General features: G+C 46.5%; 1 protein-coding gene and 1 long non-coding RNA gene across 3 annotated transcripts in view; one reads left to right on the forward strand and one right to left on the reverse strand.

Moving 5' to 3' along the window:
- The window catches only part of Traf3ip2 (TRAF3 interacting protein 2), a 42,374-nt gene that overhangs the window by 6,499 nt on the left and 8,470 nt on the right, over positions 1–27,405 (forward strand). The window contains exons 1-6 of one of the 2 annotated variants that reach the window (XM_011243105.1): positions 5,882–6,161; positions 6,418–7,227; positions 15,103–15,292; positions 19,788–19,966; positions 21,874–21,962; positions 26,276–26,344. In XM_011243105.1, the coding sequence (XP_011241407.1) occupies positions 6,086–6,161; positions 6,418–7,227; positions 15,103–15,292; positions 19,788–19,966; positions 21,874–21,962; positions 26,276–26,344 (1,413 nt within the window). In that variant the 5' untranslated portion in view covers positions 5,882–6,085. Of the gene's footprint in view, positions 1–5,881; positions 6,162–6,417; positions 7,228–15,102; positions 15,293–19,787; positions 19,967–21,873; positions 21,963–26,275; positions 26,345–27,405 lie in introns of those variants that run through there. The other variant, NM_134000.3, reaches the window with a different exon arrangement.
- Positions 1,979–27,405, reverse strand: part of E130307A14Rik (RIKEN cDNA E130307A14 gene) — a 110,597-nt gene continuing 85,170 nt past the window's right edge. Inside the window, exon 3 of the long non-coding RNA NR_038037.1 lies at positions 1,979–3,295. This is a non-coding gene — a long non-coding RNA (RIKEN cDNA E130307A14 gene). The remainder of the gene's footprint in view (positions 3,296–27,405) is intronic.

The following is a 27,405-nucleotide window of genomic DNA, read 5'->3' on the forward strand; positions in this document are numbered from 1 at the left end:
GCAGATCCCTCTGGGGTTGCAGTTACAGGTTGTTAGAAGCCATCCCACGTGGGGATGGGAACAGAACACAGTTCCTCTGGAAGGGCAGGAGATGGTCCCAACCATTGAGCCATGTCTCCAGCCCCTATCCTTACACATCTAAAGGGTTGTTTAAAAAAGAAGGAAGGAAGGAAGGAAGGAAGGAAGGAAGGAAGGAAGAAAGTAGAGAGGCATTAGGAGACGGCTCATGGATAAGGACACTTGCTGTGCAAACATGATGTCCGAGCTCAAATCCCCAGCACACGTGGAAAGGGATGTGCATGCCTGTGTCCCTGTTGTCCCAGTGCTGGGTCAGGGACAGGTGGATCCTAGGACCTCACTTGTCAGAAAGGCTAGGGTCAGTGAGAGACCCTGTCTCAGAAGAATAAAGTAAAAGCAACTGCCCTGTCTCTATGGGTGTGTACGTGCACACACAGACACACACACTCACATACTTATGCACCTATATACACACACATACACCTGCTCTCACAGTCACTCACAAACACACTCACACACACACTCTCTCTCACACAAACACATACATGTGTAAGCACATGCATACAAATGTGTACGTATCTGTGCATGTACCACACACACAGTGAAATACAATATATGACCCATAAAGCAGAAAGGATATTTTATTTGGCTTTTTATAGGAAAAAGTTGCCAGCCCTGGATCACAGTGGCTTGTGGCAATTGCTAAGAATCCATAGGTTGATCTGCCTTCACCAAGCTCTTGTGTGGCTTTGGAAAAGCTCCTTTGTGTGTCTCATTAAGGACTAGCAGAATGCTTCCTGATACCCTGCCTGTGGACCAAGGCCAGACGAGCTGATGTGAATCCAGTGTGGTGGGAATCCTCTCCTAGACAGCCAGGAGCATGTGACACGCCCACTACCTGGTGTACCATGCAGGAGACAGCATCTAGAAAGCCGTGTGTCTTGCAGTGTGGAGCAGGCTCTATGCTGGCCATGCTAGATAGACCTCTTTAGCCTCACAACTATGGGACGGAGCTGCTAATCCTTTCTGTTTGTAGATGAGGCCCCGAGAAGCTAAGTAACTCTATTGTGGTCATAGCCTTGACTTACACAGCTGGTAGAGAAGCAATCAAAATCTAGAAGTCTGTACCCAGAAGCAGTTTAGTTCTGTGTAGCTGTCACTCCTGAGGAATACAGGTTGGTCCAGGGTAAGGCCACTTTTAAGTTAGAACCACAGTGACAGGTTCAGTGACACTACTACTACCTGGTATACCTGCAGGGGACAGTGAACTTCGAGCATAGCATTAGGTCGGTTCACTTGTGTCCTGAGACAGTCTTGCTTTGCAAACAGGAAGGGGTAGGAAGCTATCTGATGGACGTGCAAGAAGGGGGGCCAATATGAGCAGAAGGACAGAGGCCCTGGTGAGATCATAAAGCTGCTGTGGAGACTACTGGCCTCCTTTCTGAGACGCTGGTGAGTTAGGTATGATATGCTACTGTAGGACATGGACGTTGGGGAAAGACCTGAGCAGAGCTCATGGCAGCTCAGGGATACTGGCTGAGCTGTGTACAGAGAAAGGCTGGAGAGGGGAGCATGAACAGTTCTGTGGGAGGGACACCAGGGGCACACATTGTCAGCAAGTATCAACGCTTTCGACTGCTGGATAAGATCTTCTCTGCAAACCCTATCCTGCAGGGGTTGCGGGAGGGTAGAGGATATTGGCCTCAGACCTAGGAGAGGGAAAGAAAAACTAGAGGTTTGGAAGCCATAGAGAAACTGACAGTGAGCTGAGGAAAATGAAGAGGGTTGGAGAGATGGCTCAGTGACTAAGAGGCCACTGCTCTTGTAGAGGACCCAGGTTCAGTTCCTAGCACCTCTGGGTTGGCTCACTGTCACCCGTAACTCTAGCTCTAGGGGACCCAATGTCCTCCTCTGACTTCTGAGGGCACCAGGCACAGACATATATGCTGAAAAAACACTCATACACATAAAACATATTTTTATTTTTTAGAAGGCAGAGATCTACATCAAGGCCAGCCTGGTCCAGGAAGTTCCAGAGCAGCCACGAATACACAGTGAGACCCTCTCTCAAAAAAGAGAAAAGAGAAGAGGAGTCCAAATACAAGAGCTGGAAACCCAGCAAGTATAGCTCTCTGCTCATACATAGGGGGTGAGGGAAGCTGGGCCAAGACTGCTGTCTTTAAAGTCAGGGCAGAGGGCGTGTGAACCCGGCCGCGTGCCTAACTGTGCCAGTTTACCATGGCAGCTGTTCGGTACCTAGCCTCTGTGTGCAGCTCAGGCCCAGCCCCAGCAGGCACCACAGTCTTGGTTGTTTATGGGTTTTGTATTCTAAGGCGTTTACTGTCTCCTGAAGGTAGAGGTGGGCATTGTGGTTGGCATTGGTTCCTAACCTTCGTGAGCATCAGGTCAATGGTGAACCCTTCCCTTGACATTTCTGACAGAGAGATAGATACACACTCCATACTCGGTACAAATGAGAAAAGATGCAGACTCTCTCCCCAGAGATAAGCCGAATTCTCCTTTCGAGATGACATGTACACATATAATCTTACCATCACACAGAGCCATGTGGCACTGTCACCTAATACATTTGGAGCTGCCTCCGCTTCAGTCCATGTGGGGCTTGTTTAAAGGTGGGCTGTTCATTGTCTAGATACACAACACTTCAAACCCAGAGCCATTCTGTTTTAAGTCTTTGCTCTTTGCTATCTTTATAGACTCCACTGGGAACAGTGTGCACACTTCTCTGTAGAGGAGAGTCTTAGAAGTAAAATTACTCTCCCAAAGGCCACAGACTTTTACAATGCTGATAGTAATGTCATTCCTCCTGGCAAAGCAAAGGAGAGTCTGTTTACCTGAGGCACTTAAGAATCAGACACGGAAGCCCAGCCGCATCATGGTCTATAAGCTGGGGCCGGGCATCTGCCCTGGGAACTCCAGATGAGTCCCAGCCAGAACCCCACCCACTAGGTTTCCTTGTGGGCACTGCCCCTTCCTCAGAGTGGACTGAAATTTAGCAGGCATGTTCTAATTCTCCAGGACTGACAGTCAAGTCTTGGCTTCTCAGCTTTTTCTGAGCTGCTCCAGCAGTGCACGCTCCAGGGCTCCCACGGGCTGACCACCAGGCCTTCTGTCCACTCACAGGTCAGGGGCTTTCTCCCAAGGTCAAGGCTGGTGAGCAGGGATTTTCTATGTCAGTCTGGACTTTCCTTGAGGCAGGGACTAGAGTCCAGGCCACACCAGGTTGAGAGTCACGTGAACAAAACATGGAGCTAGCCTAGAAGAAAACAAGGAAAGTAGAAATGGTTAGCAGAGGTGAAACACTGGGTTGTTTTTTTAAAAGAGTAATATTTTATTTTACATTTACTACAGTTAAAAATGAATCTCTGATAAACCCCACCATTCTGTGCATCTGCTCCCTGGAATAGCCAGGAAGGCTGGGCAGGGCTCACCAAGTTCTGTCAGTTCTTAGCAGGGCTGGAGCTGGGAGGTTCCATGTCTACAAATGAGGGCTTTACCAACCCTGCCAGGGCCCATCCCGCAACAAAGTACTGCTAGGCGTAGACACAATCATGTGTTCAGTCAGCAAATCTTTCCTGAGCATCTACTCTCGTGGGTCTAGGTGTTGAGTCTTGGTGCATCTAGAAGATGAGAACATGCTATCATGAAATTAAACTTTGGAAACAAATGGGATTGAATATTTCCATTCTATATCTTTGTTGGGTGGTAATAATTTCGAGAGAGGAAGGAGAGACGGAAGCGGGTGGAGGTGAGGGGAGAGTGCAAACACTTTATGGGGGAGCCCAGGGAGACCTCACTGGGAAGGTGACAGGTGAGGAGGGACCTCTGGAGAGAAAGGAAGGAAGGCATGAAGGTATTTGGAGGGAAGCATATTCTAAGAGACAGCAACAAGTGCAAAGGCCCTGGGGTAGGATCCCTGTGCCTTCCTGTGTGCATTCTCTCTGAGTCGGATCAAGTGGCTGGCAGACATGACAGTGCTGTCCCGGGCCTTAGGAACCATTTTGTTAAGATCTCATCCTCTTTCATTCAGTACTTCTTGTAGACAGCTGAAAAGCAGAGCCATTGTATGAGATTATGCTTGGGGTGGGGCTACTAACCTGGAGTAAGGGCCCACTGTGTAGTGACCCACTGAGAATCTCAAGTGCCTGTTGTAATTTTGTAGTCACTACTGTTGCTACAGTCTCACCTCGAGGGTTTTTGTTGCCAGGACAGGCTTGTTTACTATTATCTGAGGGGCCATGTCCCCCTTTACAGACCAGTTTTAAGTCACCTGAGATGGTCACACTTGTCACCTGTGATTTTACCTTTCCTATAGCCCCTGAGCAAAAAAAAAAAAAAAAAAAAAAGAGCCAAATCTGCAAGTTTATCTGTTGGTAGGAAGTACTTCCCAGATATCCATATTTGAAAACCCAGAGAAGGCATGGGAACATTTGCACCTGAATTGTTTGGACACTGAGCAACGGAGGCGAATCACATGACGTGAGCTGGCAGAGCGTCTTCTTGTTAGCTGGCTCACTGTCCTTCTCCTCGCCCTCCCTCTCATCCGGGGCTCACAGATGCATGCAGACCATGCAGACCATGCAGCCCTCAGGCATCCCAGAGAGGATGCTTGTTTCCTAACCAGCTGGGTTGCCAAGCATGTCTCACAGTGCATTCCATTTTGTAACCATGGACAGAACTGCAAGGGTAATGTAACAGGAGTGCATTTAAAAATAATAAAAGTTGGAGCACTTTATATCTTTTGGTAGGTTCTTAACCATTTTCACAAGTTCTAATGAATTTAGACAGTGGGGTTTCTTCCAAGGGGCGCACATGCTGGCCTGGAAAGGGGAGGCTGAGGACAGCTGGAAGCTAAAGATATGCCCTGTGTGCCATGAGCAGATGAGAGGAGTGGTTTGCTCCTAGGCTTAAGTGATTCTCCTGCCTCAGACTCCTTAATAATTGCAATTACAGGCATGTGCTAACAGGCTTGTCTACAGGCATGCATGGTTTTCTGTAGACAGTTAAGCCCACTGGATAGAGACCATCGCTGTAGCTCAGTAGATAGGATGTTTGCCTACTATGTGAGAAGCCAACTGCTGGCCTCCCTCTGAAAGGCAAACGGTATAGTGCAGGCTGTCTTCTTCCACTGGAGTGGGCACAGAGTGCGAGAGACAGTAAATTCCTATTCTCCCAAAGCTGACACAATAATCTATGTACCTGTGACTTTAGGCACAGTATGCTCTCAGTAAATGTCCGCGGTTGAAAGGCTGCGTAGATCCAAAGTTGGAATTTAATGCTCCGCACACAGCCTTATTCTCTCTAGTATTTGAAGTGAGCTATGTACAAAGGCCCTCTGTAGACTAAACCGCTGGGATTTCCTACAGATACTTGCTGTTTTATAACGCTTGCTCTGAAACCTCCCGTGAAGCCCCAGTGTCCCTACAGCACCCTACTTTCCAGGCTCCCCTTTATTTGCCCTACAGCTGGACATCACAGCACCTGGCTAATGATTAGACAAAGGAAGCACCCCACCCCCACCCCCATTGTGTTAACTCGATTCTAAGAGATAAAAGCAATATGGCTTGGATCAGGCGGCTCTAGGGGCTGAGGGATAGTTTAACAAGCCTTTGGCCTCGCTACCTTCATTGCGGGCACAGTGCCCAGAGGTAAATACATCCTCCAAATGACCCAAGTTGTTAAGTAGAAAATGTCACCATGACCTGTTTCAATGTGTTTTAAGCTTGTGCTTTCTTTTTTAAAGAAACTTGTTTAGTTTTCAATTAAGCAATAGCCATATGAAGTTTAAAAAAAAAAGTTCAAAAGGTGAAAGTCGTCCTCCCACTCCTCTCTCCTGCCCCAGTGTGGGGGCTGTGTGCATCCTGCATCCTGCATCCTGCATCCTGCATCCTGCAGGCCGAGAGGAGGTTATGCACCACCAGCAGATGCTGTCCTGCTTCTCACTTTAAAACCACGAGAAGCAACCAACAGCGTGCTCTGGAGACCGTCCTGTGTCAGCTCCTGGGGTTTTCATCCTCGCACTCCAAGCACACAAGCAGCCCACTTCATGCCAATCAGTGTGAAGCCCACTTCAGCTCCTCAGTATGTGGCAGTGGACTTTCACCCATGTTTTCCCCTTGCTGGTAAGCAATTCCTACCACAGACCAACTTCTGGTCATGTTTCTTCAACTGCCTTCCAGATAAAATATCTTAATAAGCAGAGAGCCTTTGCCTGCAGGCTAAGTAAACAACTTTATGTGACTGGGGCCCTGCGAGCACAATGCTGTCACACTACTGTTAATTTAAACCACATCCTGAACCAGGTCCTTTAAGGTCATAAAATGGGAACTCCAAGCACTGATCTATCTTCTGAGACTGGCATGTTTTCTCTTGTTTCAGAAACTAGAATGAACCGAAGCATTCCCGTGGAGGTTGATGAATCAGAACCATTCCCGAGTCAATTGCTGAAACCGATCCCAGAATACTCTCCAGAAGAGGAATTGGAACCACCTGCCCCCAATACAAGGAACATGGCACCCAGCAGCTTGTCTGTGCTCCAGTGCCCTCCCCTGAAACTGGCAAACCACCAGCCTGTGTCACAACAGGTCACCTGCCTGCGAGCTAAAGTCCTGGAGGAAGGTGAAGCCAGTTTCTTTAGAAGGCACCCTGAACTTGGCAAAGATATTTCCTCATGTTCCTCTGGAGCCAGCGAGCCTGAGTCTGAGCTCGGAGCCCTCCCTCCAGAGCATCGGTTCACACTTACGGAAAAACGCAATAGATGGCTGGGATCTCAGCTTTCAGCAGCTTCTCCTGACACTGGCCATGAATCAGACAAATCAGACCCAAGTTTACCTAATGCTTTGGCAGACTCCTTCAGTGGTGGCCAAGAGATGATGCCCCGGCCCCGGCCCCGGCCTGGGCCCCACAGGCACAGGGCAGCCCCAGATGTGCCCACGATAGACACTGGCTATGATTCCCAGCCCCAAGATGTCCTGGGCATCAGGCAGTTGGAGAGGCCATTGCCCCTCACCTCCTCGTGTTACCTGCAGGACCTCCCTGGGCCTCTGAGGTCCAGGGAATTGCCACCTCAGTTTGAACTTGAGAGGTATCCAATGAACGCCCAGCTGCTGCCGCCCCATCCTTCCCCACAGGCCCCATGGAACTGTCAGTACTACTGCCCCGGAGGGCCCTACCACCACCAGGTGCCACGTAAGTTATCCTTACCGCTTCTGGACGTTCTGGACTAGGACTGAGGAAACGAGACCTCACAACACTGCCAACGTCCAGAGACTAGCTGTCGGGGAGTGTTCTCTGGTGCAGGCGTTTGCATGAGCAGTTGGTTTGCAAAGGGACCTTAACAGTGCATTTTGTTAGCCAAGGCCTGCCTCACTCGAATCTCTAGGAAAGTTAGGACAAAGTGGATCCCCAATTGGAGCACATTGAGACATGCCTCTAGACAGAGAGAAGATCCTAGTGAGTTCTAGAAAATTCGTTTTTTCCTAGTTCTTGGCGCTTCTTCCTGGGTTCTTCCTTTTCCTCTCCTTTCCCTGTCACAGATGGCAGAGGACGTGGGCGGGGCCGGGTGCCTGCTGAGTGCCAGTCACAGCACAGGTGTGCTGGATTTCTTACCTATGAAACGCTGGGAACTAAACTTTGGTAAGGCAGATGTTGGGTTTAGTTCTCAACATTTCCAGGTTAGTTTAAAAGGCTTCTGAAATTCTACTTCTCCTTACCTAATGATACTTTTTCTGGTCAGAACAGCAATGTGTGGGTAGTTTCCTCCAAATGAAATATGCCCAGACGGTGAAAAGGGGCTATTTCCTTTACCCAATGAGAAGTCCCTATTGTGGGATTTTTGATATATTTACTTCCAGTGGGCTTTTTAAAAAATCCTTTGCATATATACGTAATATAAAATAGGTTGCAGTGCTTTTAAGTGTACTTCCAGCATTGTTTTAAAATGCTCACTTGGGCTAGTGAGATGGCTCAGTGACTAAGGGCACTTGCTGCCGAGACAGATGCACCACATAATGGAAGGATAGCCATTGTGCAAATTGTCCTCTGGCTTCTACAATGTGCACTGTGGCACCCAAACACACACACACACACACACACACACAGATTAAAAAAGAAATGCAAAAAAAAAAATCAATGACACATTTTATGTAATGATGGATGCAAAAATAAAACCTTGCACATACTTAGGGTATAAGATAATGAATACTTTTGTATATACTCTTGGTAAGAGCAGAATTGGATGCACTTCTGGAAGGCAGTTTCACTATTCATCAAAAGGGGATTCATACCCTTTGGCCAGCAGCCTTACTTTTAGTAATGTATCCAATAGAAACATCAAAGAAGCAAAAATATATACAAACAGCATGTTATTAAAACACTGGGGGCAGGAGGGCAGGAGGGCAGGAGGACAGGAGGGCAGGAGAGATGGCTCAGGAGCTCACGAGAGTACTCTGCCCTTCCAGTTAACCTGTGTTCAATTCCCACTACCCATGTCAGGCAGCTCCTAGCTGCCTACATCTCTAGCTCCAGGGAGATCTGATGCCTCTGGCTTCTTGGGGCACCTGCCCTCAAAGTCCACAAACCCACATACTGGCTCACATGTTATTTATTAAAAAACAAAAACAAAAAACTACTTTGTGCTGGCTGGAGAGATGGCTCAGAGATTAAGAATAATTTCTGCTCAATCAGGAATATCAGAGATTGGATCCCAGTACCCAACCAAGTAACTCTAGCTCCAAAGGATCTGATGCTCTCTCTCTCTCTCTCTCTCTCTGTATGATATGCACAAATAAATAATATTTTTAAAACACTGTATGAAAATAAGCAAGCTACTGCCAATTAATACTGGGCAGGAGCAGTAGCGATGATCTCTGATCTGAGAGTTAACTTGAGGATGGTGTGGAATGATGGACTGGACAGAGGCTGAAGAGAGCCACAGTGCCTGCTCAGCTTTAGGTCTCTGATAAACAGCCCATCCATTACAGGGTGGTCAGCTCCGAAGGTAACAGTGCTGTGGGGTTGACTTGACATTTTCCATTTGTAATGAATGCATGGAGTCATAGCTCAACACAGGCTGAAGAGCACCTGCATGCCATGGCTTATTTATACAGTGGTCTACTGGCTCCGTATTGTGTGGCATAAACACAGTGTATACGTTCTGACATAAAAAGGATTAAGGGGGTGGGGACAAGATACAGTGTTGATCCCTTATGTGTTTACTAGAAAGGAAATTACCTGTGTTAATATACACCTTTAAAAGTCCTGAAGGATTGTACTAACATGAGAGGAAGCCGGGAATTAAGAAGGATCAAGGAAGAACTTACTTTTCCTTGTAATATTAATAGACATGCGTTAATTTTTTATAACATTATTTCTATGATTAAAATATAAATAAAAGTGGAAAGGAACAAACATGTCTAAAACCTGAGCTTGCCTTAGCTCACACTGCGTACCCTTGACCCTTGCTCCTGAGAGTCCTAATCAGAGGGATCAGGGTGGCCCAGTGCTTGTGGGGGTTTGTGCTAGGTACTGTGGCCCTGGAATATTAATGAAGTGCCCAGCAGGGCATCAAGGACTCCTCCCAGGAGGTTGCTGTGAGGACTAAATGAGATAATGCACTAAAGGCTCTAGCAAAGAGGCTGGCTGACAGCAAGCCCCAGCGCGAGCAGTTCTTAGCTTTGCTGCTATTTGGAAATGGATCCCGCAGCCCAGCCCTGTGGAGGAAGCCTTCACTTGCAGATCCCTCTTTGCTGGCACGGATTTTAGACATTCAGGACAGGTATACAAATGCTTAGTTTCATGTCAGAACTATAACTGCACTTAATTGCCAACAAAAGCACTTCAGAAGAGCTCTTCACCTGACAGAGGCTGTGCAGTGGAACCAGGGCCACGTGGTTCTTCTGCTCGGCTTTGGAAGAGCAGTGCTTCCTTGCCTGTTAATGAGTATATAAATAAATAATGATCACCATGTAAATGGTGTTTCTTCACGCTTTGCAAGTTAAAGCAAAAGTAACGTTACTGGTCATCCTTTTCATGTTAAAAAAAAAATCCAAAGTAGATGAAAACAAGAAATGTTTTCCTCACTAAAGCTCCAGGAGAAGTCGTTCTCTGTTGTCTGAGAACCTTTCAACTGAAGGTCAACAGATGAAGTCTGAGCCCTTATGTTATATACAACTTTTGCTTCCTTTATTAAGGTGGCAGAATATGATAACATGATAGGTACATGCTCCCATGGACACAGGCACACATACATATACACACACCTCACACACATGTACGCACACACACATGCACACACACGCACACACACAGAGATAGTCCGTGTGACTGTATGCTAAAATGCATTTACAATTAAAGCAGGGAACACTACACCAGATGGAAGAAACGACAGAGGAAGGCGTTGCCTTGCTGGAGCCACAGCTGCTTCCAGCTGTGGGAGTTCATCTAACAGTTTATGTTGGCCATTTTGCTTTCTGGCTAAACTGATCACATTTCATCGTGATGTTTTTTGACAACTTGAAAATCAGATTTTTATTTCCTCCCTCATAAGCTCTTTTACTACCATCTTAATAAGGAAGAAAAATGCTGACGGTTTTTCCTGATACACAGAAAACCTCATTTAGGGCTTGGTTTACAATTCCAAGTGGTCAGAGCCCAGTGACATGAAGACTGTCTGTACTGGAGCCAAGCGGCTCACGAGACTGACAAACAACAGGCGGTGCTGGGCGCTCATTTAGCACGGTACAAGATTTCCATCGGCTGTTCTCATGTTGTGCTCAGCACCCACCGCCTCGGAGCGGAGGAGTTACTCGCTAGCAAGTCATTTGTCTGTCACATCACCCACCTTCCATCTCCTACAGAGAAAACTCTCCTGATGGAATTTTAGGCTCAGGAGACAAGCCGGTGGGAAGCTATTTTTGAGTAGCAATTCTCAAGTAGGTGGCTCCTGATTTATATGCCTCGCCTTCTCACACACTGACTAGTGTGGGTTTGTGTTGAAAAACAGACACCTACAGACACACAGATTTCTCTCTGTCTCTGTTTATCTTGCACTGCATAAGGGAACTGTCTCATTTTTATCTTTGCTCACTATGTGCCTGGGAGTAGAGGTTCTATAAATATTTGTTGAATGAATGAAAAGAAGGCTCTACCTTCTGGGGAAAGGAGAAACCTCTCTGTAATCATTGGTAGAGTCTTGGTGACATCAAGTCTTTGAAAGCCATCTTTAATTGTGTAGCAGGGAAAGAAAGAAGGAAGGAAAATGAACTTGTAAATAAAACATGCCCATTCATTTATCAATTTATTTAGTAAAACATGCCGTGCTGTGTACTGGGCACTACACAATGTCAAATACAGCACACAAGCAGAGGAGACAGAAAATAAATAAAAATATGCATATAACACGAGAAAGCATATATGCTATAAAGAAAATGCCAGGGGTTGGAAAGGCTATTAATAGGCAGGCAGGCAGAGCAGGTCTCATTTGACAGACAGTTGAGCTGAAAGCTAAGGAACGAGAAGGTCAAAGAAGCAAAGAGACTGATGTTGCTATGGCGCCAAGAACAGAGGCCACGAGGGCAGAGAGAGTGATAGCCCAGAGCAGGAAGGATGCAAAGCATGGGAAGGAATCTGTATCCCATTCTGAGGGAAACCACTCTCTCTGGGAAACAGAAGCTCCGACTCTCCAGTCCTCAGCACACCTAGACCAGCACTCAGCACAGCACGGAGCCAGAAAGGCCTGGCCACGCTAGTGGAACAGAAGGATTACAGTTTGAGCAGTGAGGCCAGGCAGTCTGGCTCAGTGGGTAAGGATGCCTGTCAGTAAGCCTGATCCCTGATGCACTCCTGGGACCCACAGGGCAGAGAGGACCAATCCTCACGAGTTGTCTTCTGACCTGCAAGCATGCAGAGGGGTATACACTTGTGCACATAGACCCAGGGAATGAAAACATAGAACAGACAAACAAAAAAACAACATAAAACTCAAGCAATGAAGAGATGGTTATTTACCTAATAAACAGACTTTCTAATTTAACAACTAGCCAAATGTCCAGGCAAAACGGCCCGAGTTCCACACATAGAAGGAACGGGTTCATTTCGGATGACCCTCTGATAGTCACTTTGTGTTTTAAACAAGAGGATGGCATGGAGGATTATATTGTTGATACCCTAAGAAGCAACAAGGTGGGCCATTTCGTCTGCTCATACGCACTGGTGTAACTTCTTATCACAGGTGGCTATTTCAGAAATGAGTTACGGCTCATCAAACAGCCCACGTGCTTAGCGATTTTAATGATACGATTTGTTGCTATGAGACAAAAACATGTTGTGCGGGGGAAGTAATCTGCTCGAAATCATCTGACCTCGATTCAAAGGCTTTTGATTAACAGCACTAACACCCGCCTTCTGGAAAGGAAGCACACCCTGTGATTAGAGCTTTCGAGTCCCTTTAACGCGAATCAAATGTTATTAGGTACTCATTAATGGGTGCGGGAAGCAAAAAATGGCTCCAAAGAGTGAAAACTTCACTTGAGTTCACTTTCAGCATCTCCCATTGAAAAGCTTTCAGGGCCCTGCCAGTTTCTCCTCTCTGACCTTGTCTTTCTCATTTCTGGAGGGCAAAACTGATTTCTAAAAGAGTGAACAGCAGACATGAAGCAGGCAGTATAGCAAACCAAGACTTAGCAAGCAGGCTGCACAGTTCAAAATGGCTCCTGTTCCGTGCATAAGCTGCCTGTGTTACTAACTGCTCAGTCATTGAACACTGCCTCTGTAGCTGCACTTCGCTTGGTGAATGATGTCAAAAACTCCACCCACCCCGTGATAAGTGAAATAAACCAAGGGAAGGAGAGGCTAACGTGTCGAGGGCTGGGTCTCCTAGAACAGGTAGGTGATAGGGGTCATGAAGTTGATCTGTGAAGATTTAGGGCAAGATCTTTCTGAGTAGTGAAGATGGTAAGCTCAGATCCCAGAGGTGGTGACCAGCTTGGGGTATTCAAGATGAAGGTGGGCCATGATAAGCCTGTGGCAGCGCTGTGGGAGGCAAGATCGATGGAGAGGGACCTGGTCACAAAGGCTGGATCTTAAATGCAGTAGAGCCTGGCAGAATTGCAGCTTGAGCTGTCTCTCAATCCAAGCAGGCTAACCTAATGGAGAGCTGGGCTCTGGTCAGTGACGTGACTGCAGGATGGTTTTTCTGTTTTAGCCTGAGCAGCGGTAGCAACCTGCCTGGCTGCCCCAAACTCCCACTGGCAATCTAGACCTGGAATCTATCTGACCGGCTCTAGGAAGGCCATCAAAGCAAAACCTTAGTGGCAGACTTTCTCCTAGACCACAGAAATCTCCATGGTTCTGTCTCCCCATTCTTAGAGGCCCCCTCAGTCCTGGTTGCCTTTGTCAGCCCCGTGTTGGGACAAGCCTGGGCAATCCCTTTCTTCTCCTCCCTTCCCTCAAACATTCTGTTGGCAATAGTTAGGGCTTACCAATAGCAGGACAGGGGTCATTGTCAAAGCTAGTAGACAGTCTAGGTTGGAGGGTCACAGTCACTTTCTGCAAGAGGAAAAAAAAAATGGTAGGAAGGATACGGCTGATATAAGGGTCAAGGCACACAATGAAACGGCTCCAGGGGATTTGGCCAGGCCTGAGAGTCTTAGTAGCCCTAGTAAACTGCCAGGGTCACCCAACCAAGCCGAGTGCAGACAGTGGGGACCTGGAAACAGACACACTAGTACACATACATCGGTGCTTGCTATTCTGTGGTGGAGGCTGCCACTCCCCTGAACAAGCCTTTAAAGTACGCAAGGATTCTTATGCATACCAAACACAGGACAGTGCCATTCTCCCTATTCCTGACCCTGCGGGGTGAATCCTAACTGTGTCACTTCTAGGTTCTTTGCCAGTTTATTTCTCTGTGTCTCCCTCATATATGTTACACTGGCAGGCCAACAGAACTAATACTATAAGTCAAGCGAGGATTTAAAACCAATGACCGTTTTTTTAAACAAGAAAAAAATGCTTTCTATGGCCTTAGTGATTATGTTTCCTGGCTCATTGTGCTTCTGTGCTGAGTAGATGCGACAGCTGGGTCACGAGGATCTTCTCTCAGCCCATGTGCCTGCACCTCTCAGGTTTCCCAGCTTCCCCTCTGGCCTGTGTAATGCCCTCATAGCCCCACCCCCACCCTCACATCTCTCCTCTGCATTTCTTTTCAATTTTTCATTTTAGGTCTGTGTGAGTATGTGCCAAAGGCCACAGGAGGGTGCTGGGTCCCCGGGAGCTGGCGTTACAGGCCATGGTGAGCCTCCTGACATGGGTGCTGGGAACCAAACTCAAATCCTCTAGAACAGCAAGTACTCTTAACTTATGAGGCATCTGTCCCAGCCTTGAATTTTTCTTTATTTTTCGCTGGCCTTCTCTTGGAACCCTGTTGCTCTGGGGCCTTCCTAGGACCAACTTTCTCCCAGGTTACATATTCACATCGGGTCGGTTCCTGCCAGCTTGGCTTTACTCTAATCGTTGCTCTTTAAAATTAATTAATTGATATTTTTATGTTTATGTGTGTGTGTGTTTAGTAGCTGTGGGGTGCACAGTAATTTTGTCGTTGTTTGACTGTTTTTAAGACAGGGTGCCAGTATGTAGATCACGCTGGCCTTGAACTCACAGAGATCTGCTCCCAGATCTGCTGGATGTAGCACATCCAGCCCAGCATGTAATCTTAAGTCTATCACACTTAGGCACTAGGTTCTGGATATTAGGAACAGTGGTGCCAGAGAGGCTCTTCATGGTTGTGTTATTCTAAGTATTTTATTAGAACATGACTTAAATTTTTTTTGAGTTTTCTAGTTAGAATGTCAAACATGTGATTTCACAGATGTTTTTCATAGAAAAGAAGTATATCAGTTTCATGAATATTAAAAAGTAGTTAGTAGTACAGAAATATGACAAATACTATGGAGGTGGCTACTCTCTGGACCCCTCAGTGGCTATTGGGAGAAAGTTGTTCAGCGAGCTTGCATGTCTTTCGCATGAAGTAGCTGAGGACCACCTCTGCTCCTGTTGTGTTCACAGACGGCCATGGCTACCCTCCAGCAGCAGCCTACCAGCAAGTACTCCAGCCTGCTCTGCCTGGGCAGGTCCTTCCTGGGGCAAGGGCAAGAGGCCCACGCCCTGTGCAGAAGGTCATCCTGAATGACTCCAGCCCCCAAGACCAAGAAGAGAGACCTGCACAGAGAGACTTCTCTTTCCCGAGGCTCCCGAGGTATGGGTATGGTAAGACACCCTCGCCCCCAACCCCACCACCCCCTCCCGTGAAAAGGATGTGGCTGCAACAAAGATGCATGGAGGGTCTCTGTAGGCCCGCCCCCAGGTCAGCGCAGCCACAGTGAGATGCTCAGTATGGACTGTTCAGGTTGGAGCACAATAGGAAGTGGTTGACAGGGTGTTCCTTCTGCCCTCAACGTTTGGCTTCTTGTTAGTTTCTTGCGTAACAAGACCATCCAAACGAGCTGATCTCTCTTATGCCTCTTCCAGAAAAATAATGCTGGTTTTCAAAACATTGTCTAACCCTTTGTTTTGGTCTGCTTCCCACTGGTATAACAAGCTATTTGAAGCTGAGGAATTAATGAAAGCTTATTTCATTAGTTCAAAGTTCCAAAGGCCCATCTTGGCTCTGCCACCATCATGGAAGATAGATCACGGCAAGTTTATGAGGTAGAGGGAAGATGGTGTGGATGATGAGGGACAGATCAACGAAGAAGAAAGCTCCCCTTTCCCTTTCCTTTTCTGAGTTAACTCATTTGTGTTCAGGAGCTAAAAGTGTAGTTTTTCCTATCTTCAAACTCACACTGTGTTGCCCTTGCTGGTTTCAAAGTCATTATCCTCCTGAGTGGCCCTCACAAATAGCGTGTACCACTGGGCCAAACTTTGGACTTACTTTCTGTTGTTTTGCTTTTTGTGTTTTTGTTTGTTTTGGTGGAGACAGGGTTTCTCTGTGTAGCCCTGGCTGTCTTCGAATTCTTTTGTAGACCAGGCTGGCCTCGAACTCAGATCTGCCTGCATCTACCTCTAACCTTGAGTGCTGGGATTTGATGTGAGTCACCGTACCCAGTCCTAAAATAAACCTTTCTTTTTGGGAAAAAAAAAAAAAGATTTATAAGAGAGTTGAAAGGTACTGCATAGCAGATGTTTCTATAGCACTAATTTAAGCCTGTTCTGGTATCCGAGTTATATTTTAGTATACCAAAAAATGTTTAACTAAGGAGCTAATTCTCCTACCACTAATCTGAAGGGGAACTTTAATACCAGAAGTTTCCTTCCACTAATCTAATGATGCTATTTATATGTGAAAGGTTTTGAACATCATTGCTTTAGTTATGATTACTACGGCTGCGATAAAACACCACAACCGAAGCAAGCTGGGGAGGAAGGGGTTTGTCTGACTTCCATCTCTGTATCATTCAAAGGAATCGGGACAGGAACTCACACGGTGTGGGAACCTGGAGGCAGGAGCTGATGCTGAGGCCATGGACGGTGCTGCTTACCAGCTTGCTCGTTGTGACTTGCTCAGCCTGCTTGCTTATAGAACCCAGCATCACCAGCCTAGGGATGGTACCACCCACAATGGGCTGGGCCTTCCCCACCAATCACTAATTAAGAAACTGCCCTACAGTCAGACCTTACGAAAGCATTTTCTTACTTGAGGCTCTCTACTTTCAGGTAATGCCAGTTTGTGTCCAGTTGACATAAAACTAGCCAGTATTAATTATTAAGGCCTTAACATTTCTTTATCAAACCAGTAATCATCTTTTGAAACAATAAAACAACTTTGTGTATTAAAAGAGTTAATATAAATAATATGGAAATGAATCTCTAGTAGCTGAAAGTATATTTTAGAGGCCTCATTTGCTCAACATTTATGAAAACATAAAATAAATAACTTCCCTAAACATTCTCATGCAGTTGAGGTTTTGTGATTTTTTTTTTTTTCCAGAGACAGGGTTTCTCTGTATATCCCTGGCTGTCCTGGAACTCACTTTGTAGACCAGGCTGGCCTCGAACTCAGAAATCCACCTGCCTCTGCCTCCCGAGTGCTGGGATTAAAGGTGTGCGCCACCAAGCCCGGCTGTGATTTTTTTTAAGTTCTAATATTACATAAGATTTTAAGACTTAAATTACTTTGGGGTAAATACATAAGTAAAAGCCTATTAAAATTAGACATTCACAGACTTATATCATAACATTAAAATTTTACAATTTGAAACTATTGAAAATATAAAATAAATGACAACCATGGTCTCACTCTCCTGACTTTAACACATTTACATATTCACCTCCAATTTTTAAAAAGAAACAAAACATTATAGGTCTAGTTTTAATTTCCATGGGAGAAGTATGTTATAGGAGTGACGTCTTTCCAGCCGTAGTGCCTTCTCATTTTTCACTCACTCCTCTCTGGGTGTGTGCGCCTGCTGCCACACACAGCACATGAGGTGTGTGCGCCTACTGCCACACACAGCACATGAGGTGTGTGCGCCTACTGCCACACACAGCACATGAGGACAGAGCTCGTGAGGAGCTAGTTCTCTCCTTCCACTGTGGGTCCCAGGGATCCAGCCCAAGGCATCAGCCTTGACAGCACGCACCTCTGTAGCTGCACCATCTGACCTGTCACCTGCAGCTGTCTTAGGCAGAGGGGATTGGGCGCTTATAGAATTGGAGCCTAGAGAAGGGTCAGAAAATGGTCCAGGGAATGGAGCCTCCTCTTCCAGCATCACCGCAACTGATGCAGATGGCGGGGACTTCTCTACTGCAGAACTGCTATGGCAAATGAGAGATGCCACCCCTGTCCTTAACATCCAGGGATGCTGGGTTCTCTGCAAAACACATACACCTGTGACTGTGTGCCAGTAGAAATCAGAAAGGTGGCAGAAACAATAGCTGTGTTTCTATTGTTTTCTAGAACTCACACAGGAGGGCCTGCAGTTTTTCTTCCCCTCTGCATGACACACACAGGAATGCCAGCAGGCATCATAATAATAGAAATGCCATGTCACCAGTCAGATTTTTTTTCACTTACAGAGTAACAAAAAAAAAACTTTCTTAAATTTTTGATTTTATTAATTTTACATCCCAACAGCAGTTGCTCTTCCCAATGCCTCTGCCACCTCTCCCCTCCCCCAGTCCACTCCTCTCACTTCTCTTCAGAAGAGGGCCAGCCTCTGTGGATATCAACCTGCCATGCCATGTCAGGTTGCAGAAAGATACAGCCTCTTCTATTAAGGCTAGACAAGTCAGCCAAGTAGGGAGGAAAGTCCCAGAGGCAGGCAACAGAGTCTGAGGGAGACAGTCCTTGCTCCCACTGTCAGGAATCCCACAAGATCAAGCTACACAACTGTAACATATGTGTGAAGGGCCTAGGTGAGTCCCAGTTAGGCTCCCTGGTTGGTGGTTCAATTTCTGTGAGCCCCTATGGGCCCAGGTTACTTGATGTGTGTGTGTGTGTGTGTGTGGGCGGGGGGGGGGGTGTTGTGGTGTCCTTGGCCCCTCTGGCCCCTACAAGCCTTCCTCCCCCTCTTCCTTGGATTACCCAAACTCCACCTAGTGTTTGGGTGTGGGTCTCTGAATCTGTTTCCATCAGTTGTTAGGTGAAGCCTCTCTGATGATAATTGAGCTAGACACCAATCTATGAGCATAGCAGAATATGATTAGGAATAATTTCTTTGACTTTTTTTTTTTTGCCATTGCTGTTTGGTTCTAACATGGGTTGGGGGGGCAGTTATGGCTCCTGGCCTTCAGGGCAATGTCAGAGGTAGGATCTCTCTCACGGCATGGGTCTCAATCTGGACCAGTCATTGGTTGGCCACTCTCACAATTTCTGAGCCACCTTTACCCCAGCACATCTTGTAGGCAGGACATATTGTACCTTGAAGGTTTTGTGGCTGGGCTGCTGTCCCAGCCCCTCCACTGGAAGTGTTGCCTGGTTACGGGAGAGGGCCTGTTCAGGCCCCAAATCCCCGTTGCTAGGAGTTGTAGCTAGGGTCACCCTCACTTATTCCTGGGAGTTTCTATTGCCCTAGCGCATCCCAGCGATGGGCTCCCATGCTCTTCAAGTTGTCTCTTCAGGACTCTCTCCCTCCGTCCTCCCACCAGATCCCTCCTGTTCCTGTCCCCACCCCTGTCCAGTCCCCTCTCCCCATCTACTTGAGATGTCTGTTCTGATTCCCCTTCTCAGCGAGATTCATGTATCCCTCCCTTGAGCCATCCTTGTTACCAAGAGAAATGCTTTTAAACCTACATGGCAAAAAAAAAAAAAAAAAAAAAGAAACAAACAAACAAAAAACTTATGAAACACAATCAAATGTTATCCCTCCCGAGCTAAAAGCTGTGTCTTTTTATTTGCAGCCTTTACTATTATCTTTCTATGTCACCCATCACGCTATTTTGTTTTGCTGGTGACCTTGTCTGACCTGTACATGGGATTTATTTTCCCAATTAGACAGACCTTGAATAAAGAAATCAAATCCCTCGTCCCTCTTTTGACCCCTAGCACAGGTCCTCACATATGGGAACCAGCTGGCTTGGTTTTTTTACAAAGGAAACTCCATGCCCCACCTCTCCATCTGTGTCAGATAAGAAGTTAAGGCAGAGGGGAGATCATGCATTGGAATGGTCCCACAGTTTGTAAAGTTTTTCTGTCTGCCTAAACTGTGTTTGTGATGAAGATAAAAATTTGCTGTAAACATACTCCCTTGCAGGGACCAGCTCTACCGCCCACCATCTAATGGAGTGGAAGCCCCTGAGGAGTCCTTGGACCTTCCTGCAGAGCTGAGACCACATGGTCCCCAGGCTCCATCCCTAGCTGCCGTGCCTAGACCCCCTAGCAACCCCTTAGCCCGAGGAACTCTAAGAACCAGCAATTTGCCAGAAGAATTACGTGAGTTGTTTGCATCGTGGCTTCTTCTTGTGGGGTTTCATGCTCAGAGGGTTTGGCTTAGCCACTCATCCGGAATCTCGGCTATATTTTTATGTAGATAGTACAATGCAGCTTTCCCCTTCCTCAGTGAGCCTAGCTCAGAAGCAATGCTCCCAAACTGCTTACCACTGGATTTTCCTTAACACACAGGAAACAACAAACACCACCCATACTTCTTTCCTTCTAAATGATGCTGCTCGTCAGTGCCGTGCCCCTGGGTAGATGGATTGGTTGCTCACGTGGCACTGGGTAGAAACCTAGTGCCTCACTGTAAATTAGCAGCAGCTCTCAAGAACAAGGTCATTTTCTGCAGGAGTGAGCAGTCTTGTCTGAAAAAACAAAAACAAAAACTGTCTCATATCGCCCATACTGCTTCACACCCCGATGCAAACTCAAGAAATTTAGTTTTATTTAAAGAAATATTCCATTCATTGTCAGGCAGTGATTCGTTCCCCACATTTTGCTGCTAGAACCAGACATGTTGAAATATCACCAGAATGTTCTGAGAGTGAGGCCAGCTAGGATTCTTAGTTCCAGAAATCTTAAGCAATCAGTCACTACTTCTGAATCATCATCTGCTAGAGAGGCTCGCTCTTTCCAGAACTGGGACACTCAGAACCAAGCCCAGCCCTTTGCTTTGCTAATTGCTTTTGTTGAATCTCTACTTGAAGTCACTTCCAGCTCTGGAAGACTTCTATGACCATGATAACTCTGGTTTTCACGCAAAAAATCTGTTTCTGAGGCACTTTAAAATCATATATACTTCAATTAAACAAAATATCTGAGTGGACAGACATGGGCTTACATGGCATACGGTCCCAATATTCTGTCATCTTACCTGGGAAGGGAGTCCTGCAATTATTACACATGGAGGTGGAAAAGGGCCACGCTCTGCCATTTGCCTGGCTGCTGGTTACTTCCACCATCACATACCACACACACCTTCATTTGAGAGCTGAGTTCCCATTCGGAGCAGGCTAAGCACAGATAAATGCACACAGACTCATCTTCTCTTCAGTATCTCTTAATCCTCTGCCTCGGGGTTTCTTGAGATTTTAACTGATGCATTCCACACTAAAAGGCAACATATAGAGATTATTCATCTACCACAGCAAACTGCTAGTGAAGACGTTTCTCCAATACTTTATTTAATCTGAGGAAAGAGTGGTTCTGGCTGGATAAGGCATGCCTGTCCACAACAGTTCTGTCCACGGCTCCTTGCTTGCTTGTGAGAGAAGAGACCACCTGCAACACTGAACTGTCCTGAGGCACTGTGTCCCCCTTAAACCACTGAAGCTGCACTCACGTCTCTGATCTGGGCATCAGACTACTCCTGCTTCCTGACCTCTCTCCAAAATGAGCCAAAGGGGGCAGGGCAAGCAAACACATCCTCTCCCACCCCCTACTTGGTCTTGTCAGGCAAGAGTTCAGGGCAGCAGAGAGCATCAAGAGATCAAAAGCAGGCACTGCTGGGTGGCCCCTTAGCAAGCCTAGCTTCTTAGCCTGCTGGGAGAGTATTTTCCTTGGGCACAGGGCCAAGTGTCTCTAAGAAACAAGGCAGTGGCTTGAGCTGAAGGCCACTTGGGCTGTGGGTGGTAACATCTCCTGTGGCGTTCCAAAGACCCGCTAAGGCTTGTCTGAGCCTGCCCTTACTCTCCCCTGCCCCTTCTGTCTTCTGTTCACTCTGGACAGCATGTACTCGCTTGGACAGCTCCCAGCCCGTCTCACAGAGGACAGCAACCCACACTACTACAAGCATAAGCCCTTGGACCACCCTCCAGCACAACAGGCAATGCATACTACATAGACTGGCTGTGTAAAAAAGAATAATTCGATTGCTTTCAACAACTGTGAAAATTTTCTCTTAGGGAAAGTCTTTATCACTTATTCTATGGACACAGCCATGGAGGTGGTGAAATTTGTGAACTTTCTGTTGGTGAACGGCTTCCAAACTGCGGTAAGTACTCGATTCAAAGAGAAAAAGCTCTACAGTTCAGTCGGACACGATAGCAACAACAACAACAATAATGAAAAAGTATGAATAGTTGTTGTTTTAAACAGTTTCATTATTTATGTGATTATGAACTAAATGCTTATGAGTTTAGATAATTGTTTTCTAGGTATCTATCTATTTCTTTGATGCTGAGAGTCAAGGCCAGGGCCTCATTCATACTAGACAAGTATTCCACCACAGTGTAAACTACCCAAAGTCTCCAACATTTTTCCTCCCCGAATCTATAATAGTGGTAATTCCTGCCGTGGGTCCTGCTGGCCCTAGCTAAAGGAAAGGCCTGGCTTTTCCTGCACTCTACCCTTGCCCTTTCTCATCAGCCATTAGCCACCAAGGTCCCTCCTTGGTACAGGAGGCTGCAAAGTCACCAAGGTAGCTGTACCAAACCAGACCCCTCTATTCTGTACTGGATTATGAGGTTTGAGTTAGAAACCTGAGTACCCCACTGTACAGGGCTGCCTTTTTACACCTTCTTTCAGGAGTGAAGATTCTGTTCAGGGAAATCATGGCTTGGGCTAGGTCTGGGGAGATGACTTTAATTCACTCCCTACAGTCAGTCCACTGTAATCTTGGTCCAAAAGCCCTCAAGCACATAATCTTTCTGTCTCCCTGCTAACCCGAGACAGCACAGCTTAAAGCTGTGTACATTCTTCCTTAGGAGAAACAAAATGCTGCAGCTTGTTACTCAGAGGACTGGCTTTCCTCAATCATAGAGCTTCCTTCCTTCCTTCCTTCCTTCCTTCCTTCCTTCCTTCCTTCCTTCCTTCCTTCCTTCCTTCCTTCCTCCCTCCCTCCCTCCCTCCCTCCCTCCCTCCCTCCCTCCCTCCCTCCCTTCCCAGAAGCCTCTCCTAGGCACGCAGCAGCAGTAGATTCCAGAGAGGAGTGAAAAACCAGTAAAGTGGGGGTGCTGGAGGATAAAGCAGTTGCTTAGCGTGTTCAACAGTTTTGGATTTTGTTTTGGTTGGTTCGTTTTTCAAGACAGGGTTTCTCTATGTAGTCCTGGCTGTCCAAGAATTCACTCTGTAGACCAGGCTGGTCTCAAACTCACAGAGATCTGCCTGACTCTGCCCCCAAAGTGCTGGGACTAAAGGTGTGTGCTACCACTGCCTGGCTGTGATTAGTTTTTATTTGAAGGTTTTTTTTTCCCCCTGTAATTCATTAAAAAATGAAAGTACCTAAAAATTTAAAGATATGCCTACAATTTATGTAATCCAACTTCACAACTCCCTAGAATAACGTTTCACTCTCTCATTTCCAGAATAAGACAGTGCTAGGGCAACTGTGACATAAAAGCTGAGCCGTGAGCCGTGAGGCAGCATACAAGAGCTCACTTTTTCCTTCTTCAAATATAAACATACGGATTCTGACTGCCCCTGGAGAATAGCCACAGTTTTAACCTTTAAATGCCTCTAATCAAGGCAATTCAGGGGGGATTTAAATGCCCCTTGACTCTTATCCGTAGAAGCCTGTGTCTGTGAGCAGCTATGTGTTATACTTGACACATTGGGATCCTCTTAGTGAAATGGAGCAAAGAGTCATTTAAGGAGAATTTAATTAAAACAACAACAACAACAACAACAACAAGAGCAGCCACCGCAGCATACCGGTTTGGGTAGGTCTTAGGAAAGAAACCCTTAGGAAGAGTGCCATGTCCTGCCACCAGCAGGACACAGTTACTAGAGATGGGGGATGGTGCCTGAAAGCAGCCATGAGGCTGCTGGGCCTAGAACATGGGGAACAGGGTTGGTTTCATCTTGGACCCTCTCTCCTTGGCTGGAGATGGCTATCCTCTCTGTGTCTTCATGGTCCCTCCCCTGTGTATGCACAGAGCTGTATACTGATTCTCTCTTCTTCCAATGAACACCAATCCTATTGGATTGGGGCTCACCAGCACCTCATTTTACCCAAATTATCATCTGAGAAGCCCTATCCCACATCCAGTTACATTATGAGGTAATGGCAGAGTTTCAATAAATTAATTTTTATCTTATTTTTTGAGACAGAATCTCACTTTCTTGGCCAAACTGACAATCCCCCTACGTCAGCCTCCCAAGTAGGGAGATTGCAAGTGCAAGCCACCACTTCCAGCTAACATATGCATTTGAGGGACACAATTTAGCTCGTAACACCAGCAGTGTGGAAAACGTGTCATAGACAAGTCTAGATTTCTGATGGAAACGTAGAGAGGCAGACACCTCCCAGAACGTGGGTCTGTCTCTGGAGCATGGGAACAAGGTCCGTGCTGAGGAATAATGACCACTGATGGTGTGTTCACATCGTGTATGGCACCATGACGTTTGTCTCTTCTGTATTGCCATAAGTCCTCATGAGCACAGTCATGAAGGTGAAGAGCAGCAAGCTTGAGTGGAGCCCAAGCTTCTCCTCCTTGGTCTGAAATGGCAATGCCTGACTGCACATCACAGACTGGCAGATGGGCCAGCACACACCTCATCACAGTCTCTCCTAGAGGGAGCTTAGGAGGATGAGGAGGTCATATGTGAGACACTGAGTAAATGATAGGATGCTGTAATGGGTTGTTTGCTACTATGGCCATAGTGTGTGAGAGTTAGGGGATGGGGGGATGGTCAGTGTGACTTACACTGCAGAAGGGCTTATGCTGTGCTACAAGGGAACTAATGTGGGGAAAAGATAGTAGCTGGTTCAGGATGCTTGATGAAGACCTGAGACTTGGTTTGGTCCATTCGAAACAGCAGGGTAACACTAGGCTGATTAATACGTGTACAGTAAGTCTAATCAAATAACCCTTCTCCAGAGACCTTCTGAACTCATCTGCTCTAGTACACAGTATATTGCCTCTTCCAACCAGGAGTGACTTTTTTTTTTAATTAGGTATTTTCTTCATTTACATTTCCAGTGCTATCCCAAAAGCCCCCCATACCCTCCCCCCGCAACTCCCCTACCTACCCACTCCCACTTCTTGGCCCTGGAGTTCCCCTGTACTGAGGCATATAAAGTTTGCACGACCAATGGGCCTCTCTTTCCAATGATGGCCAACTAGGCCCTCTTCTGATACATATGCAGCTAGAGTCAAGAGCTCCGGGGTACTGGTTAGTTCATAATGTTGTTCCACCTATAGGGTTGCAGTTCCCTTTAGCTCCTTGGGTACTTTCTCTAGCTCCTCCATTGAGGGCCCTGTGATCCATCCAATAGCTGACTATTTATTATATACTTAATATTGCTAGGCCCCGGCATAGCCTCACAAGAGACAACTATATCAGGGCCAGAAGTGCCTTATATACATCACACACACACACACACACACACACACACACACACACACACGCACACACACAAATAGAAATACCACATACATGTGCACACACTACACACATGCATACAGAGACACATACATGCACACACACAGATACATACACCACAGACACACAGACACACACACACAGATATATACACCACACACAGGCATACACACACACACACACACACACACACACAGGCATACACACACACACACACACACACACACACAGATATATACACCACACACAGGCACACACACACACACACACACACACACACACACACAGATATATACACCACACACAGGCATACACACACACACACACACACACACACACAGACACACAGACACACAGGCATACACACACACACACACACACACACACACACACACACACACTTCCAGGAGAGAAGACTACTCTGAGTCTTATCAGAGTCCCAGAGTTCTTGACTTTCATCCTTAGCCCCTCTCTACCAGCTCAGTGATTGTTTTTGTGATGATTCCTTGGATTTCGCCCAACTTTCATCCAATCCTGTAGAGATGTATAATTGACATAATCCTATCATCATGACCCAACACCACAGTTGTATCTCAGCATTTGTACACAAAATATTCACTAAAGTCACAGAATCTGCCTTTAAATGTTTCAAGTTGCAGATACATAACTGTACTATTTTTAACTTTGTGATATACTGTGTCTTTTAGATTTCTGAACATATAATTACTGTGTAGCTGCAGACACATTTTGAAATGAAACACTATATTCTAGCTATGGATATTATATACTTAAATATCTATGAACACTGAAGTGAGCATATTTCACGAACCTCTTTGCTTCTCTGTTTGGTCTCACGTGTTCCTCCTTATTGAGAGCACTACTTTTAGGGTTGCACATGTATGTAGGATCTTGTGTTTTCTTGAGGTCTGCACTCGGAGAAAGCTCTCATTAAGAGCTCTTTTGCGCATCCTTTTCTTGTAGATTGACATATTTGAGGATAGAATCCGGGGTATTGATATCATTAAATGGATGGAGCGCTATCTTCGAGATGTAAGTATGTTCCAAAAATCTGAGGATGTGTGCTGGTGAGAAAAACAATTAGCTTGTGAAGATATTTCATAGTAGAAACACTGATACTCTCCCCAAGTCTGAGTCTGAGGAAGCCTGGACAAAGCCTCTCTTGTTAGAAGCTATGCAAAAACTTGGAAAGGAAGGATGGGGTCACCCTCCTGGACATGCAGAGGCAGGAAATAATGGTCAAACCAGACACAGGTGGTTGATAACAATCAGCACAAACAATTTCTAGAGCAGAATAGGAAAGGAGGAAATGATAGCGGGGGGTGGGAGGGTGCAGCAGAACCCAGCTGAATTGGAGGCCATTCCAAGCATTTTGTAGGACTGGGCTTGAGAGGTTTCTGGGCAGCTTTGAAAGCTAAGCAGCATGCTACCCCAGGGCACCCACTTGCAGCCCTGTGATTCGTTTTCCACAGACAGAATCTATACTAGCCACTGGGACACTCTGTGCTTTAACAAGATAGAAATTGATTGCTGCCAGCATGTCTGTGTCTGGGTACTTCTTTGGGCAGGAGTGGGTGGGGTGGGAGTCTCAGCAGGCTGGGTTTTGCTGCCTTCCTTTTGCCTGCAGCCCGGCGTTTGCTGTGTGTTGAAGGGTCTGCTCCTACTGACTGTGCTGATGTGCACAGGTGAAGCAGGGCAGTGGAGGTGCATGGTGACTGACAGCTCACATCAGGCTGCAGGGAAGAAGGGTGCTTTTCCGTGCAGTGGTGATGTCTTTCTGCCTCCATGCAGAGTCAGTGATTTCAGATTTCATCAGATGTTTATTAGAGAAGGTTGTGGACGGCAGGAGAATTCCTCTCAGAACCATTTGTTCTGCATGTTTGTGGGTGCTGGGCGCAGAGGCAGTGGGGAGGGGTAGAGGTGACAGCAGGCCTGTGGGGGTTGGGCGGCGCTGATGCCTTTTGCTTTCACAGAGGGACTGGTCGTGTACTGGCCAGCAGGTCAGGGACCGCGTATGGTCCTGCTGGCCAGTTTCCAGCTGGCCTTCACCAAACGAACCATGCTTCCTGCTTCCATAAACATGCTTTCCTCCT

This window comes from Mus musculus, chromosome 10 (assembly GCF_000001635.26).
Source record: "Mus musculus strain C57BL/6J chromosome 10, GRCm38.p6 C57BL/6J".
Lineage (NCBI taxonomy): Eukaryota > Metazoa > Chordata > Mammalia > Rodentia > Muridae > Mus > Mus musculus.